We start from the raw sequence: 19,645 nt of genomic DNA on the forward strand, positions 1-19,645 counted from the left end.
TATATATATATATAATTATATATATTTATAATTATATATATATTTTTTTACATTTTATTTAATTATTTTAATTTAATTTAAACAACACAGTGCTAATATCTGAACTTTGAGAGCATTCAGAAATCACTATGGTGAAATAACCTTCACAGCTCTCATGTCTCGGCCGGCTCTCCACGAGTCTTAGTCTGCAGATTCAGGTAACTCAGCTTTGTTTGATGAAATATTAAAATGAATAAAACGGCTGCGACACATTTTCCATGTTTTTAAATTTATTATTATTATTATTATTGTTGTTGTTGTTGTTTGTCATTACACTCCAACACTTAATAATATATTAATTATATTACTTTCTTTTTAAATTCTGCAGTGTTTATGGACATCTCGATGTCGATGCTTTGGGATAGCCAACGGGTCTCCATGATTAATAGACAGATGTTTGTATTTAGAAGTTGTATTTACTAGTTTATCATCTGGTATATACAACCAGAGATGTTAGAAATGAGGAGAGCAGTCACTGTTTAGATTTCATCAGGTTTTAAAATAGGTGCTTGATAAATCTGATCTTATAATTTATCCTCATTATTAGGAATTTTCATAATTGTTTTTTAGAATTTTATTATATAAAAACTCATTTCTCTTTTACTTCTTAAAAAAGCCCAAACCCCAATTAACAAATTAAGGACTACTGGCTATCAGACTAACCCAAGTCGCTATAAGTAAGTGTAAGTGAGCCACGGTGAGTGAGCCACGGTGAGTGAGCCTCCTGTTTAAAGCCATACACTTCTGCAAGAGGCTGGGGAGACATGTGGCGTCATTTCTCCAGTTACTTCCATTAAGCCACAATCAGGGAGAAGGTCTTGGACAACAGGAATAGGCCAGGTCCAGGATGACTTTAATGGTCAGGTATCGCAGCAATAGGAGCTCAATTATAAGGTATCATAGTGTTTTGAGCCTCACTCTAATCCAGATTGCACTAGATGAACCAAAGTATCATTTCTAACACAGCAGAAAAATACAGTTAAATAAATAAGGAATTAATACATATGGAAACATGTTGGGCTGCTCTATTCTTTCTGATTTGTTTCTGTGGTGTCATTTACTGTCATTTACAATTTTCTCCAATTAGTAATATTACAAATGCTTTGTTGACGTTGGTAAGTCTTGTTTTTGTAATATATAGATTTGTCTAACATGTCCTACCCATTGTTCAATAGTAGGAGGGTCCATCTTGCACCACGTTATAGCCTTTTTTACTTGCCATCAACAGGATCTTTGTTAAATATTGATCACTGTCTAAAATGTTATTATTTATATCCTAAAGATGCTTAACTTTGTATTGTTTGGGAATTGAGTATCCCAGAATATCTTTAATACATCTTTTATTTTCTCCCAAAAAGACTGTATGTAACAATCGCAGATGTGTGTGGGTGGGTGGGTGGGTATGGGTGGGTGTTGGCTCTTATGTTTAGTTTAATTGAGTTAATTGAACATCACAGTTCTTGGGTTTGGAGGCTCCAACCTTTACTCCATTAAACATCAGCCATCCGACCTTCCCTCCAGAGGCTTTTTCTTCCTGGGTCAGCTGCAAACTTCAGCCAGGCTTAATGGGGCTGTTTCTTGGACAGAGGGGCTTCTGTTTTAAACAGTGATACTGTACATACATGGTATAGTCAGTGCCTCTTACAGTATTAGTTTAGTGTTGACACATCCAGCTACTTTACAATGCATGGCTAACTAGGCTAATGTTCACAACGTTTCTGTCAGGTATCCTCTCTTACATCCATATCAAGGCAGCAGGAGTTTGAGAAAAGCACCAAGTCTGTCACTCATCTGATCACCCACTGTCAGGTTTGACATGAGGAATAAAGTGAGGGTGGCCTGCCTTGGTGTCATCTCAAAATGACAAGACCACCATATTTACCATTTGTGACACAGATTGAATTTAAGCAGTGCAGTAAACACACACTACAGCCCGTAGCAGTGGGCAGCCATTGCTGCAGCGCCCGGGGAGCAGAGAGGGTGAAGGGCCTTGCTCAAAGGCCCAACAGTGGCAGTCTTGCTGAGCCCGGGTATCGAACCCACAACCCTGTCATCAATAGCCCGGAGCTCTAACCGCTGAGCCACCACTACCCATGTTGGATGAGCACTACCCCACCTCACCCCCAACTCCTAACTCATCCCAAAAGTATTGGATGGAGCACCATCCATCATTCCAGAGAGCACTGTGGAGTTCCTCCACTGCTCCACAGCTCTAACCATTGAGCAGCACCACTGTCCCCAACAGCAGCTGGTCTAGCAGTCCTGTCCAGCTTTGGGTTCCTCTTTGTCATAACTGCGGCCTCATCTCCTTTCCTGATCCCTGGTCAGTCCCTGGCCTTCCACTAACAAATTCAGGCTGCAAGATGGCGGAGCTGTTTGTTTTGATAGACAACAGTAGGGATGTCCCGAAGATCCGATCCAAGTCTCTTAATGACGATCTCTGTGTTTTTATAAATAATACAGCAATAGTAAACAACAGTGACTAAACACTAAAGTCACTATTTTTAGTACCAGTTTCTAAAATCAGACTAAATTCTAATCTGATTTACTTTGTTTGGAGCAACTTTTTAAGCGACTGTTTTAAACTCTATAGTGTTTAATATCTTACAGTCCAGTCTGACTGACCTACCGGACCATTCAGCTCCCAGTTCCTTTACAACTCAGCACTCTGATTACTTTAGCATCGGCAGTGGGCTCCTTCTCGGTTCTGGAGGAGCCATTTAGAGCTGGTTTAGAACCAAAGAAAGGAGTGCGGTTCTCCCGCTGGTAGAACGGAGCATTTCCACCATAGCTGGAATTCAAGCGTGAAGATGGGATGGGAGGAACGTTCGATTTTCTTTCTTTTCTTTCCACAAAGTAATCACAACATCCACCAATCACATTCATCTATAGCCTGGAAACAGGCAGAGGTTGTTTTATTTTTCTCCACATAGGATTAGTGGTCAATGAACACCTCCACAGCATAGCTGTAATATACTTTTATTAATTTTCAGCATCCAACTCAAAACTCAATCAAACCTCTGGCTTACAGTCCTCTATACATCACCTATATACAAAGATAAAATGTTCCCACGCAGTATTTGTTCATATATATACACACACACGTCTAAACTTAAGACATACGTATATATGTATGAAGGCGGAGTCAACTCAAAAGGTAGACCTACATAAATAACAGTAAAAGATAAAGATGGCTCAAAGCAAACTTGTACCGAGCTTCGAAAATAACATGTATTTTACTACCGCAGCAACGGAGAGACAGCCTGAAACCTCAGCCACACCTTTAGTGAAGATTAAGGATTGCGTATGGATTTTAAATACATGCTCAGATTTACTACATAATGCAGAATATCCTCACCGACGTGTAAAACTCCTGGATCTCCATTTTTGTCTGTATTCACTTTTTGACAATGTTAATCTAGCAGTTGTTATTTCAGTGTATCCAAATGTTCTAAAGAATGGACCAATAGAAATGCTCTGAAATTACCTGGAATCACACTTATTTTGTTTGAACATTGACTTCCATTGAAGCCTTTTGGGTTACAGTGACTACCAATATACTTCGTATAGGCGTTGAATTCTCTACTGACCGACGTGTTTGCTCAAGACTGGGTATAATGGAAGCTCGCTGGTCTTTTCTAAGTATGTGCATGTCCTCTTGCCTTAATAACAGTATCAGTCCTGTCGGCAGGGGTTGGGGCCGGGTGCACATTTCAGCTACAGTTCATGCGCGCACCTATCAGCTTTTCGCCTGCTGTCCCAGTTGAGAACTGGGATTGAGGTCTGGTGACCCCTCCCCACTAATTTATCCCCAATTTAAATAATTTCCAATTCCCACCCATACATGATGCTACCAGTGCTGAGAAGGTGGGAGCCCCTGTCACAAATGGCTTCACATGGGACTGAGCCCCAAAGTCTGCTGCTTTCCAGTGATCCCTCAGGTCTGTTGAGATTTGGACCACAGCACGTTCTACAGTTCTTATTCAGGAATGTGGGAGTGTCAATGCCGAGTCCCCATTGGACATGTTTGGAAAAAACAGTTCATGAAACAGTCTTAAAAATAAAGGTGCCTCTAATGATTCTTTGAGGGATGCCCTAGAGAGAACCATGTTTGTAATAGAGATTTGTGAGTGTGGAGAAGATTTACATCAAGTGAAGGTTCTTCATGGAAGCAAACGTGGTTCTTCTATGGCATTGCTCAAAGAACCAGTTGAAGCACCTTTATTTTTAAGTGTCCTGTAAGAGAAGCACTTTCGGTTCTGTAAAGAATCATGTTTGTAATCGACGTGTGTGAGCGTGAAGACCCTTCACAGCAAGCCAGGGTTCCTTAGGTTCCTTTAAATGGTTCTTCACACTTACATATTTTGTGCAAACATGGACAAATTCTTTATGGCAAAATTGGTTCTTCAAAATTTGGATCTTGAATCCAGTTTTCCGGCCGAGATCTTGTTCATGCTGGAAGTTAAGGGAAGGCAGACCCACACCTACCAAGGATTACACAGTCCAGGGCAGGAAAGGGCAGAAAATCTCAAAGAACCAATTTTCCCCTTTTCCTCCCAATTTGGTAGTACCAATAAACCCATCCCTTCGTAGCTTTATTTCTAGGGCTGAAGGGTAGTCTACCTGACAGGATTGACGCCATCATCAAAACAAAGGAACAAGTAAACCAACTATTGGGGAAAGTTTACTTAATGAAACCCTACTTGTGGTAAAGTCACTGTACTGTAAAGACAGACAGCCTATGGAGATGCCCATGGAATTGTGTGGAAGTGGCCCAGACTGGTGTCCAGACTGAAGATCTATGAAGTGGCTCAAAGACTGCTGTAGCTGCATTATTCACAAGCAGCTGAACTAAAGAAGTACGCATCCTAAACATACACACTGTAAGCAATCCCACTTGCCAAAGTGCCTTGAGACATTCCTTACTCGCTCAGTAATATTCTGTATATTCACTTACAGAAGTTACTGAAGGCCACTATGAAAGCCCTCCTCAGCGAAACTCAGACAGCTGTTGAAAATGTTGGTGTGGTAAAGAAAATAAGAGCTAATCGACAGCACAAATGTATCCATTTGAGGGAAGATATGACCTGAAGAGTGTGTTTAAAAACAGACATGTTCAATGCTCCTCATTCACTTAGAAAGTGCTGGCTCAGAAAATATACAATGAGGTTGGTGTAGATACCTTCTGGAGTTTAAGCTTACCAAGATAGTCTATTGCATATATACATTCATGATTCTGCCCACTGCACAAGTCCCTCATCTGCTGCCTAACGTCTTCCCCTCCAGGACCATCTGGATCTCTTTGGCATCCAGTGTCTCGTACCTAAGCAAAGCCTCGGCCAGATTTTTGTGCTCCTTGGAGTGGGACTTTAGGAGCGTTTTAGCTCGCTCGTAGGAATCCTGTGGGGAAAATAAGCAAAAGATATGATCAGTTTCAGTTTTCAAGTCTTCCAAAGCTAAATCAATAACATTAAATAAATACATACATATCAAAAGTATATAGTACTGTGCAAATGTTTTAGACTTCTGTGGAAATCAAAATGGAAAGCATCTTATCAGAATCAGAGATACTTTTGATCCCAGGAGGATCCCAGGATATTGATCCCAGGAGGATCCCAGGAGGATAATTGCAGTTGTTACAGTTGCAACCGTTTGTCTAAGAATAAACACTTCATAAAACAAAATAAATTAAAAGCAGAGAGAAAAAACTTGGAAAAAACTTGAAATATGTACACACTCATTTATTTTATACACACACACACACATATATATATATATATATACACACACACACACACACACACACACACACACATACACACACATACACACACATATATATGTGTATGTATGTATGTATACGTGTGTGTGTGTGTGTGCGTGTGTATATATATACACACACGCACGCACACGCACGCACACGCACGCACACGAATAGAGTAACCTGGGCAGTAAGTGTTTATCTGCTCAGTAAAACACTAATTTTAAAATAAACACTAATAACACTCCTACAGAAAGTGATGGTGGTTCCCCATCCCTGTGTTCATTAGTCTAGTATTATTTACTAGACAACTAAAGTTCTCGCTCAACACCTGGTTTGGTAAATCAGGGCTTAATGATGTAGTCAGGTGAGCTGCTGCTGCTGCTGATTGAGCTGAACACACCACAACACTGGACTGGGGGCGTCCAGGAGAAACCTGGAGGAACCGACCTCTGTTCTTCAGACTAGCTCACAAGATTTACGTTTACCTGCATCTGTTCTAATGAGATCTGGAGTTTCTACAGTAAAACGTACAGGTTATAATAGTGTGACTTTGGGTCTAAAACCTCTGCAAAGCACTGAGTATACAGACAGACAGAAAGATGGATACAGTGGATGTGGATGAATGGTTTTAATGCTTAACGTCTGGCTTTTGAGAACTATGCTTACTCTCAAAAGTTTCCTGACTTCTTGTTCAATGGCTGCTTGTGTCTCTGGGCTCTGCTTGCTGAGGTCCGTGTATGTCATGACACCCAACTGGACGAAATAAAAGAAACACGCACACAAAAATGAAGATATGAACATATGACGAATGACCACAATATCTGTCCCATATATAAAACTTTCAGAGCCACATTTGTGAAACCCGTCCCCCTAAAACAACAGCATTGCTTTTCGAAGGCTCAGTCAACACAAACCTTTTCACTCATGCCGAACCTGGTCACCATCATTTGGGCTATTTTGGTAGCGCTGTCGAAATCACTTGACGCACCTGTCAGATTGAATAACACCATAAATTCTCATGGGAAACTCACAGACCTCCTAAAAACACCATTTTAAATGTTCTAACTGGAAAATAGAAAAAACATTACTTGCACACATCACATATTTCTAACCCTTGGTTATCCAAGGTCCCCCTATTCCTGTCCATTTAATGACTATGGTGCACATTACAAATAGAATGTGTGCCTATTTGGCATTTTCCAGCACTGGTCGGTTTGCTGGTCGAAAGATGGAAAACCAGCAATACTTGTTGGCTGGAGTCAATTTTATTAAATACTAATAGGGATTTGTGAACATCTTTACTGCTGATGGCTGGATATAACGTCCATTAATGCCGCCTTGAGGATAGATGGCGCTCTGAACACTGTAGTTAAAACAAGGACTCCGAGTGCCCATGTGAAATAAGGCGCACATTTGGCCTTGCTCTCTCAAGGGTGAGTTGATGGCACTTCCTCCTCATATGACTCCTAGTGTGATGTGGGTCAGTACAGGCCTCTGTTGGCTGTTATACTGGAGTTGAGTGCGCCGGCTTTCTTGCGATGCTACAAAAAGAGGTGGTGGCTGGCGTCACATGTGCTAGTCTTTTTTTGCTAGCCATACAGGGAGATCACATGACCGGGGATCGGGTGATTGGGTAGATAAAAATAAAATAGCCAATACCCGATCCATTAAAATAGCCTTAAATACCAACACATTTTTGGTATTGTAATTAAACTGACCGTTTCCAGCCAGCAAGTGTTGCTGTCTTTATCTGCAATTCTGCGGGGCGGTCAAAATGTCCCAGTATTCTATAATCTTGCTCAATTTTAGTCCTGGAATGTGGGAGTGTTGCTCTGTAGATTGTGTGGCACAAGTGGAGCTTGGTAGGACTGATGTTATCCCGGCAGGAATACTTTCAACAGTATCTCCACAGTATTCTTACTTGACGGAATTGTTGTGGTCAAGGCTAGGGGTTTTCCAGCATCTTTAAAAAATGGCAAGGACCTGTTTAGACAGTACCCAAAAAAAAAAAAAAAAAAAACGCACCTGTGGTAATGTTCTCATTTCCAAAGATAAGCTCCTCCGCCACTCGCCCACCCATGCTCACGTCCATCTGTGCCAGCAGCTGAGTTTTGGTCTCACTCCAGCGGTCATTCTCTGGCAGCATAGACACCTGGAAGATACGACAACAAGCACAAACTACAGGGTCTGCATTTTTTTTTTTTTTGGACATAAACTCATCAGTATCAATGAATGAAAGCAAGTAGGAATCCATATAAAGGAGACATGTCACTATATCCTGTGTCTAAATGTTTGTGGACACCCTTTGAATAAACGCATTCAGCTGCTTTACATTGCACCAATTGCTGTACACGGATGTGCAAATGCACACACACAGCTTGACTAGTCCCTGTAGAGAAGTGATGCCAACAGAATAGGACTCTCTGGAGCAGATAAACAAACATGATCCTATTGGCATCATGCTGCCTAATGCCAGGTGTGGGCTAGAGGGGTATACCCCCACCCCCCTAGCATTGAGCTGTGGAGCAGTGGAGAACGGTGTCCTCTGGAATGAAGGATGGTGCTCCATTGTAATACATTTGGATGAGGTCGGGTCGCTGGATTCGGACCTTACTAACGCTCTTGTTGCTGAATGCAATCAAATCCTAACAGCCATGCTCTAGTAGAATCTAGAAGAATGGCTTCTTCCCTGGACAGTAGAGACAGTTAATCCAACAAAAGCAAAATAAACTCTTTTTTAATGCCTTTGATTTTGGACAAAACAATGAATGAGCAGGTGTCCCAATACTTTTGTCTATGTAGCGTATGTAATGTACATTTATACAGTACTTTTACAGTACAGTACATTTATCCAACCTCATATCATCGCATTGCTGTTATGCAAAATATATATATAACATGCATGACGTGCAACATAAAGATAGCAGCAAGGGTAACTCACATGACCCAGAGTGGGCCCTCTTGGCATAATGGTTGCCTTGTTGATGGGCATGGCATCTTTGGTGTAGTATGCAATGATGGCATGGCCTGACTCGTGGTAAGCTGTGATCACTTTGTTCTTTTTATCTATCTCGACACTCCGGCGTTCTGGGCCTACGTGGGAGACAAAGAGGGAACACAGTCAGCCTGTTCTGGAAAATCGGCTCTGTTAAGACTAGGAAAACAACAAACTGGGAAGTGTAAGGATTTAACGCTTGTCCTACAGGAATGTCCTGGCTTAAGTCTCTCAGCTAATTGGGAATCCCTGCTTTGTGAAACAACCCCCACCCAAGTTCCCTCTGAACCCCAGTTGCCTCAGTGAAGTGATTCTCACCCATTAGGATCTTGTCCTTTGCAAACTCGAGCTCCTTCATGGTCACCATGTCCTTGCCATCCACAGCAGCCTTCAGGGCAGCCTGGTTCACCAGGTTCTCCAGCTCAGCTCCAGAGAAACCCACTGTTCCTCTGGCAATGATCCCAGCCTCCACAGCTGCAGAGAGCGCAAAGCAAGTTAATTATATTAATTATATATTTACTATGTAATTACATAACTGCTGTAGAGTGATGTGTACCTGGGTCTACTTTGATTTTTTTGAGGTACAACTGGAGTATCTCTGTACGTCCCTTCACATCCGGTTTGGCGACAGTGACCTGCATGTCAAACCGCCCTGGCCGGATCAGAGCACTGGAGGAAGGGAAAGATGGACTGAATTGTTATTTAAAGGCTCCAGATCTACATCCGGATTTATTCATCAGCAGTTTATATACGTTTGTTAAAGAACTACCAGAGATACCAGAGATCTGAGATCTTCTGACGATACATACTTATCCAAAGCTTCAGGGAAGTTTGTGGCACCAATAATGATGACACCTTCATTTGGCTTAAATCTGCAGAAGTCGAAGATGAAGATGAAGATGAGGATGAATAACACATAACCACTTTACTATACACAAATAAGTCCAGCGTAAAGAACATGTAAGTTCAAAACTCACCCGTCCATCTCAGCCAGAAGCTGGTTGATGGTCTGCCTGGAATACGGGTGCATAGGTGACTCAATCCTCTTCCCTCCCACGCTGTCCAGCTCATCAATGAAGACCACACATGGAGCATTACTTTTAGCCTCCCCTAGTGGAAGAAGTAAGGATTAGCATAAAGGAACAGGAGGAGTAGGGCTGAGCAATATGGTAAAAATACTATATCACGATATTTAAAGACTTTTTTCCCCCCAATATGATATTTATTACAATAAAAACACTGGCAGTGTTTTTAAAACTACTATTCAGATCCTCTCCTGTAGTCTAATTACACTGTTAGTCATGAAACCTGCAGCTGATCAGTGTTTATTAAGCACTAACAGTCTCCTCCATATACTTAAAAAAGCAAATTATCATTACGATAACAGTATTTATCACAATACGATAAAATATTGTCATATTGCCCAGCCCTAAGTAAGACTAGGTGGCATCCCTGAAGTTCTTGGACAAGAGGTCTTCTGACAGACCATCACACAGCAAAATGGCATTAATAAGTCCTAGTCCTAAGCAGTGAATACATCCCCCACTAAAGGCCGTAGGAGACCCCAGAGTACTTACGAAAAAGGTTCCTGATGCGGCTGGCACCAACCCCAACAAACATCTCATCAAACTCTGATCCAGAGGCATAGTAGAAAGGCACAACAGCCTCCCCGGCCACAGCACGAGCCAGCAGTGTCTTCCCAGTGCCTGGAGGGCCCACCAGCAGGATCCCTGAGGAGAAAAGGGTGTAGTTTTAACCCTGAGGTTAAAAAGGGGGAAATTTCATTATTATGCTGTTATATTATTATTAGATCATTACCGATCTAACTGTGAATGCAAAAAGATTATGGACAAAAGTATTGGGACACCTGATCATTTATTGTTTTTTTCCCCCCCACATCAAGGGTACTGAAGAAGAGTTTATAGGTAGCATGGTGCCAATAGGATCATGTTTATCTGTTCCAGAGTGTCCTATTCTATTGGCAGTATTTCTCTACAGGGACTAGAGAAGCAGTGTGTATGTGTGCATTTGCACATCTGTATCAGCAATGGATACAACTTAAAGTAGCAGAATGCCTTTATTAAAAGGGGTGTCCACAGACATTTGGACATATAGTGTATATCTCAAGCTGGTGCTAAAATAGGCTCGTGGTTAGGTGTATCATTATCACGGCTAGCCAGCATGAGTGTAACACTGCATAGGTAGCTCCCACAGGGCTGCTCTGGGGGCTTTATAGCTATATTAGTGTTCTACAACAATGTAAACAAGCTTGCCTTTTGGTAGCTTCCCTCCCAGGGCAGTGAACTTCTGTGGGTTCCTGAGGAACTCCACAATTTCCTGCAGCTCGTTCTTGGCCTCCTCCACGCCTTTCACATGCTCGAAAGTGACGTTCTTCAACTGGACGGGGTCCAGTGCTGCGTCTAGGCCTGATGCAGTTCGGAATCGCACTGTCCAGAGCAGTCAGATTACAGCTCACACACCAAAGGCACACGACACACACACTCTCAAAGTTTGCTGTTGCACTCACATGAATTAAATGGTTCACTGGTCTTTAAAAAGTCTGATGTACTACTTAAAACAGCATGAAACAAAGACAAACAGAGGGATGGAGGCCCCTAACAGAACCTTTACCTGATAGAAATGGTATTTTGGACAGTCCGTACAACCCCAACAGCAAAAGGATCAGCAGGATAATCCGTGCCTTCTTCAGTGTTCCTATAAGTAAACAGGCATTTAACATACAGAACAAGCAATAGCATCGTTTTTCTTAGCTAATAACACGAAGTACCAGAAATGTCACCTTGTGTTTTATGAGTATAAGACAGAGCACTGACGAAGCCTTCAACAAAACCATTCTTGAAAGAATGCCTATGTTCAAAAGGAATGTTTTTGGATTTCAAAAGCTTCGCAAGAGCCTCCATCTCCGGCGTTTTCTCCTGAACTTGAAAATCCTTTAAAGACAAAAACAGACATTTGTCAGCCTGGTCAACATCTCCTTATAAAATGTACTTAAACCAATCAAATAAAGTGTATAAAGTGTCAAATAATGTGCATGTGTGTGTGTATATATATATATATATATATATATATATATATATATATATATATATATATATAGTCCAAATGTCTTTACTGCACCCATTGCTGACACAGATGTGCAAATTCGCACACACACAGCTTGTCTAGGCCCTGTAGAGAACCACTGCCAATAAAACATGACTCTCTGGAGAGATGAACATGAACCTTTCAAGTAGATCAAGTAGAAAACCTTCTTCTCTGGACAGTAGAGTCAGTTAATCCAACAAAGGCAGGAAAGGCTCTTGTTAATATATCAGAAGAAACAATGACTGAGCAGGCGTCCCAATACTTTTGTCCCTATAGCGATCAGCTGGTGTGTAATATAAGAGAGATGAGAGAGAGTGGGGTGCAGACTGACAAGCCCTTCTATATTAATGGTGTTAATTACATGCACTAACTTAAACAGTAGCTGAGCTGAACTGAACTACAAGCAATGCAGCACAGGCCGGTCATACCTTCTTTAACGGTGGAGTGTGAATGACATGGTCTTCTGAAAGGTCTGAGGTCTGTAGACGTCTTGTTTTGGACTTCAACGTTTTAAAACCTCGACTCTGGACCCACACTGAGAAACAAAGTATAAGGCTCAGGTAAAGGAAAGGCCTGACTGATTATTTAAATGTATATGAAATATGCAAGTTCTTACCGGGCCAGAACTTCAGATCTGTATACACTGCCTGCAGAGGGGAAGGGCTCTGTTTGCAGAAAACGGGCGAAACTCCCCCTATCTTAGCAACCGAGAAACCTGGAGAGGAAATAATACAAAATAATAAATATATATATATATATATATATATATATATATATATATATATATTTCCCTCAAATATTTAATTATTTTATATATATATATATATATATATATATATATATATATATATATATATATAAAATAATTAAATATATCACAGGACTTTGTGACTGCAGAGTAAGACAAATCTGATCACACATCACTGTACAGGGTGGGCCATTTATATGGATACACCTACATAAAATGGGAATGGTTGGTGATATTAACTTCCTGTTTGTGGCACATTAGAAGCTTGTAAATAACTCATGAAAGAATAAAGTTACATAACCAAGCACACCATTGTTTTTCTTGTGAAATTCTCAATAAGTTATAATAATAGGCCGACTTCAAAATGGCAACCATGGTCACCACCCATCTTGAAAAGTTTTACCCCTCCCATATACTAATGTGACACAAACAGGAAGTTAATATCACCAACCATTCCCATTTTATTTAGGGGTATCCATATAAATGGCCCACCCTGTACATATTCTTGTAGGCAAATTAAACACTGCATCTAAATACTAAAAAATTCTAATAATAAATAAAGCGCAACAGAGCACCGTTATACTGTCTGTATTACAGGCCTATGTAAATACTCCTATTAGTGTATTCTCATTTCTACACATTATCCCGAATTGCACTCAAATCCATTTAGTAAATTGAGGGAAATTTCCTAAAGAAGCGTGAGGTGCACAAGCCTACAGCACACAAAGGGTTATTTGAGCAATGCCACAGAAGAACCCTCTTGGTAAAGAAACTGGGAGTGTGAAGAACCTTGTCTATTCAGTCGGTCATCCAGTCTATTCATACTCCTAAACCCTGTTTCCTTCTTACCCCCATGTGCTGAGCTGCCCCTGCTGTCTTCCCGAGTCCAGGTGTGGTTGCCTGCCTCTGGCTACTCTTTGGATCCTGTCCCACTCCTCCAAACCCTCCCTTTCCTCATGTATTGAAATGTTCAGATCCAACTGTTCCCTTCTGGTACCGCCAGACCCGTCCTGCTCTGGGACCCTGCATTGATTCACCCTCACCTCACTGCACGGCTGTGCTTGTGAGTGTTTGCTTGAAGGACTTTCTCCTTTCACTGACGTTTTCATCTCTTATGGCTTATGGTGGTGTTCATCACACATCCCGACCTCAATAATGCTCTTTTCGCTGAATGCAATCAAACCCTCACAGCAATGGTCCTCCAACATCTACTAGAAAGCCTTCTTCTCTGGACAGTAGAGACAGTTACTCCAACAAAAGCAGGACTTTTAATACCCTTGATTTCAGAAGGAACAATGACTGAGCAGGCGTCCCAATACTTTTGTCTCCATGGCACTTTGCCATGTTCTCTTAATTCAGTACTGCTTTTTTTGTGCTATCCCAAGGAGTGTGGGTTGTCGACCCAAGGAGGATTGGTTCCCGGTTTGAGTCCAGGTTCCTCTCAATCGCAGAAAGTTTTCCTTGCCACCGTCACCGATGGCTTGCGTAAAAGAGGCCAGAACTCAGATCTCTGTAAAGCTGCTATGTGACAACATTCGTTGTGAAAGACCTATAGAAATATATTTGAATTAAATTGAATTTAAATGAGTAAAGAACCTTTACACGGACCCACTAACCCTAATTATCTCTTTTACAAAGTCTTTTCTGAACCAAATAAAGGGTTCTCCTATGGCATCGCTCAAAGTGTCTGGGTGATCCACGTCGTTGGTCTGCCTCTCACCATATTTGTTGTGAAAGAAGGAGTCAGTAGAGAGGTATGAGGCCTTCCAGGTGCTTGGTCCCCCTTTAGCAGGAGGAGAGGAGACCTTCTGAGTCACATGGGGCAACAGTCTGTCCACAAGCTCATCCATCTGACCCACGCCCAGATCTGTCAATCCAAGATCCCTGAGGTTCCACACAGGCTGAACAACAGACAAATACATGGTGATAAATAATCAACCCTACACAAACTTTCCTGCTGATATAAAAGATGAAGAAAACGCTGATATCTTAATTGTGTTTTTAAAGAATGTGCAAAATAGCATCAATCAAATATAATAAAGTAAATAAATATAATAAATATAGTAAATTTGTTTTCCCATAATTTTTCAGATCAACAAAAAAGAAAACACAGGGGATCACTAATTTTCTGACACAGTCATTTTAGCTTTCAATGCTTCGTTTGTATAAGTGGATTATTTTGACACGGTCTGGCCACGATATCGTCTGCCATTTCCGCTCGCAGCGTAACCAGTGTTGTTAATGGGTGGGACTTCACCCGTTTCCAGCAATCTGACTGGCTGTTTTTATTGAACTATGGTTCGAATCCCAGTCATGCAGTTAGCCATCGGCAGCCGGGGCCCTTAAAAGAGCACAAATGGCCTTCCTCTCTCTAGGCTGAGTAGATGGTGCATTATCCCCACATCACTCCAGTGCAATGCTGCCCGACACTGGCGTCTGCTGGCAGAGTCGGATACACTGCGCTTTCCTCCGAGAGCGTTGGTTGTGTGGTGATGTCGGAGGAGGTGTGTGCCCTTTTACATTGCATGTGAAAGGGCAGAATATTTGTGGGTTAGGTAAGTGGCGACCCAAATTGGGGAGAATTTGGGTGAAAATTTTTTTTTTAATAAAATGATAATACTACAAAAATGAGTAAATTAATAAATAATAATAAAAAACATTAGTTTTATGTGTATATATAAGACATTTTGGATGTCTGTTAGCAACATGCCATGCTAAGCTAAGCTCAAGCTGATTGGTGTCTGAAATGAAAATGCAAAGCTAGAGCTCCTTCTAACCAATCAGGGCTGGATTTCATCCAAAGTAAACGTTAGCGGACTGTAAACTGCACTGTATACGCTACTATTGAAATGAATTCATTTTCTGGAGGTCTCCAAATGGACTAGACATCCCACGTTAAACCATGCACTTTATCCTTACCTCTGTGATGTGTAGGTCTTGTTCTGGGGCATTTTCCCTGTGCTGAGACTTGACTGATTTGCTCACCGAACCCTTCAAAGAGTGCAGGGCGTTGATAAGGTGACTCAACGGAACTGTTACCTGAGAATGGACAGAACAGTGGTCATTATTTATCTTAAAAGAGAACACAGTGATGCACTGCAAGCACACATCACTACCGTGACACTCTACTCCCATCCAGGCCCTGCATTCAGAAAGCTTCTCAGAGCAGAACTGCTGGTCTTGGATCTAGTTATTCTAGAATGAATATGTATATGAATATGTAGAATGAAGACCCTTATCGACAGGAACAGACTAAAAGCCCTGTGAGAAGCTTTAGTAACACAAGACCCACTAAAACTCTCAAAATACAAGATCTGCCCTCTTTAAAGTCATCAAATATCCAGATTTAGGGTTTAACCTTTCCTGAAAGTTGTAAAACACATAAAAGAAGCACTTTCACATGCGTAGAGAACCATGGGTGGCTCTTCAAACCTTCATATAATGTAAAATATATATTGAATATATTTTTTTTACTTAAAACTGTACATCCAAAGTAAGTATTTACGAAGCTTTATTTTTGAGGGCGCTTTCAAACCTGCAAATTTTAGTCTGGTTAAATCAGACTCTGGTTCGTTTTTACCCTTAGTGAGATTCCTTTGGGCAGGTGTGAACAGTACGGTAATTGCAGTCGGATTCGGATCAAAACAACCGCATCAAGACCCTTGAGAGAAGGTGGTCTCAGTCTGGTCCCAAATTGTGGTAAGAACGTGATCTGACCGCAATCAGACCCAACCATCAGATGTACTCTGCAAGTTCAAGCTAATTAGCTCCCATAGCCCAACATGCCCAATTGCTCCATGTTAAACTGCACAGATATCTGCACTAGTCCAGAAAACAGGACCTTCTTCCAGTATCTACTTTCCTACGCCTGCCCCAGACGGGTCTGACCAATCAGCAGAGAGAACCTTCTGGCGTAGAAAACAAAACAAACTAAACCAAACCAAACCAAGACCACAGCAAACCAGCTTTGGGTGAAAGTGAAACCTCAACTCAGATATCGAAGGAACAAATGTATTAAATGAATGGAATCAAATTCATTAAATTAATTTATTTCTAACCCCATTTTTTACCCAATTTGGAAGTCCAATCACCCAACCCCTGTTCATGTAAACTCCCCCATCACTGGCAATGTCTCCAACACTAGCAGAGGGCCTCCTCTGACACATACGAAATCAGCCACAGCCTCTGGCGACCTGCAGCATCCCTGGGTAGCGGCATGCTGAGAGGAAAGCGTGCCTCCCAGCTCTGATACAACAGCTAACAGAGGCCTGTGCTGACAAACATCACATTAGGAGTGATGTGGGGAGGAAGCGGCATCAACCCACCCCCGAAAGAGCGAGGCCAATTATGCTCCCTCAGACTCTCGGCTAGTGATGGCAAGCAGCATGACCTGGGATTTGAACCAGCGATCTGTGGAAGTTCCTAAATATGACTTTTCTACCTTCTCCACAGAAACGCGCACAAAATACAGTCACTTTATTAATGAAATCTCACTTTATTCATTCAAATCTAATTACATTTTGATTCTGTGATACAAAAACCTGTTTAGATGGATCACTTTCACCCCCACACTGTAAAAATAATGAGGAAAACATCAAATATTCAGTGCTATAACAGTTAAAGTTACAGTATCGGTGCCTAACCCGAGAGCATGGCAATACAACGCACCAACCAGCCACTTCTTTAACACCACCTCCTCCTTCTTTCTACACTCACTGTTCATTAGATCAGCTCCACTTCCCATCTAGGAGCAGGGTGCAGTTCTACATCAGCCTCCTTTCTCCCTGTTCTTCAATGGTCAGGACCCCACAGGACTGACCACCACAGAGCAGGTAGTGGTATTTGGGTGGTGGGTCAGCATTCTCAGCACTGCATTACTGACTGTCATGGTGGTGGTGGTGGCGGCGGTGGCGATGGTGTTGTTAGTAGTGTGTGTATTGTGCTGGTGGTACGAGTGGATCAGACACAGCAGTGCTGCTGGAGTGCTTAAACACTATGTCTGTCCACTCACTGCCCACTGTCTATTAGACACTCCTACCTAGCTTGTCCACCCTGTAGATGAAGCTAAAGTCTGAGACAGAGGCTCATGATGGTCATCATCTAGTCCTTCACGGGACGCTGCCCACTGGATATTTTGGTTGGTGGACTATCCTCAGTCCAGCAGTGACACTAAGGGGTTTAAGCACTCCAGCAGCACTGCTGCGTCTGATCCACTTGTAACACCAGTGCAACACACACTAAAACACACACACACACACACACACTCCATGGTGAAGTTCATGGACAGTGGGTGAAGCCCTAGCTAGCTAGCTAACCTTAGGCTGTATTAGACCCTGGAGTTCACAACGAAGCTAAAGCTAAAGCTTAGATATATTAGCTAGCCCAAATCCATACGGACTGTAAACCGCTGTATAAACCCGGCACTGTCTAATGTTGACATTTAGCCGGCTGGCTGAGCCCCGCTGCCGTCCACGTTAGCGTTAGCGTTAGCATTAGCATTAGCATTAGCTAAGGTTAGCCGGGCTCCCCCGCTGCTCCGTGCTGGGTTCGCGGTTACCTGCGGCTGTACAGGGGACGGCAGAGAAAACATTTCCGATCAGGCGATGGTCGTTAATCTCTCCACGGCACATACAGCTAGCTAAACACTGCGTTTAACGATAGTTTAACGATACGCCAAACGCAACGTCCTCCGCGCCGCTAATCCAAGCCCGCTAGCGGTGTTTCTACTGGAGCTCCCGCTACTGCCACCGCTACTGCCACCGCTACCGCCAACAGCACCCCCTAGCGGCGCCTTTCCACCTGCACTGCAGCTGCAGCCTGAGACACTCTTCTAATTAATGCGTTCAGCTCTTTTTTTAGTTGCACCCCGTTGCTGACACAGATGTGCAAATGCACACACACACACACACACATATACACACACACACATACATACAGCTTAAGTACTGCCAATAGAATAGGACTCTCTGGAGCAGATAAATAAACATGACCCTATTGGCACCATGCTGCCTAATAATGCCAGGTGTGGGCTAGAGGGGTATAAAGCCCCCCAGCATTGAGCTCTCTGGAATGATGGATGGTGCTACATCCAATACTTTTGGGATGAGTTAGGAGTTGGGGTTGGGGTTGGGGTTGGGAGTGAGGGGTAGGCGGTAGTGATCATCCAACATGGGTAGTGGTGGTGCCTCAGTGGTCAGAGCTCCGGGTTATTGATGACAGGGTTGTGGGTTCGATACCCAGGCTCGGCAAGCTGCCACTGTTGGGCCCGGGCCCTTCACCCTCTCTGCTCCCTGTGTGTGTGTGTGTGTGTGTGTGTGTGTGTGTGTGTGTGTGTGTGTGTGTGTGTGTGTGTGTGTTCACTACCACAGATGAGTAAAATGTGGAGGACAGTGACAGATACGTGCACCTTTACTTTACTTTAAATACATGTGTGTATGTATTCTTCATAGACAGATCGATAAATGTTATATTATAACATTTATTAAGTAAATGTAGTGGAAAGTGACGTGTGCAATGTCAATTACAAAAAGTAAATACAGTACCAAGTACCAAGTACCAAGTACACCGGTACCAAGTGCAACATATATACAGTGTGGGATATTTACACATGCATTTTAATATTTAAAGTCATATTAATATATAGAATTATTATTATTATTATCATTTTTATTATTATTACGATCATTATTATTATGATTATTATTATTATGATGATGATTATTATCATCATTATTATTATTTTTATCATTATTATGATATTATTATTATTGTTATTGTTATTGTTATTATTATGATTATGATTATTATTATGATGATGATTATTATCATCATCATTATTATTTTTTATCATTATTATGATATGATTATTATTATGATTATTATTATGATGGTTATTACTATTATTATTATTATTATTATCATTATTATTGTGGTAATTGTTATGGTTATGATGATGATTATTATTATGGTAATTATTATGGTTATGATATGATGA

General features: G+C 41.7%; 1 protein-coding gene across 2 annotated transcripts; it reads right to left on the minus strand.

The window, feature by feature from the left end:
* Nucleotides 1-3,002: 3,002 nt before the first annotated feature.
* yme1l1b (YME1-like 1b) lies at nucleotides 3,003-18,417 on the minus strand. 2 transcript variants are annotated; one of them, XM_072668944.1, is made up of 18 exons: nucleotides 18,209-18,417; nucleotides 15,571-15,690; nucleotides 14,372-14,552; nucleotides 12,520-12,618; nucleotides 12,332-12,438; nucleotides 11,599-11,749; nucleotides 11,430-11,513; nucleotides 11,072-11,245; nucleotides 10,376-10,528; nucleotides 9,776-9,908; nucleotides 9,608-9,670; nucleotides 9,355-9,467; nucleotides 9,117-9,272; nucleotides 8,745-8,896; nucleotides 7,829-7,955; nucleotides 6,718-6,791; nucleotides 6,470-6,556; nucleotides 3,003-5,439 (listed from the first exon to the last, which is right to left on the minus strand). In XM_072668944.1, exons 1-18 carry the CDS (start codon nucleotides 18,239-18,241, stop codon nucleotides 5,296-5,298), a joined length of 2,151 nt encoding a protein of 716 aa, XP_072525045.1. In that variant the 5' UTR covers nucleotides 18,242-18,417; the 3' UTR covers nucleotides 3,003-5,295. The 2 variants fall into 2 exon arrangements, with proteins under 2 accessions (XP_072525045.1, XP_072525046.1); XM_072668945.1 differs by lacking the exon at nucleotides 18,209-18,417 and adding an exon at nucleotides 17,368-17,438.
* Between the last annotated feature and the right edge of the window lie 1,228 nt (nucleotides 18,418-19,645).

The sequence above is a fragment of the Salminus brasiliensis genome, chromosome 23, assembly GCF_030463535.1.
Source record: "Salminus brasiliensis chromosome 23, fSalBra1.hap2, whole genome shotgun sequence".
Lineage (NCBI taxonomy): Eukaryota > Metazoa > Chordata > Actinopteri > Characiformes > Bryconidae > Salminus > Salminus brasiliensis.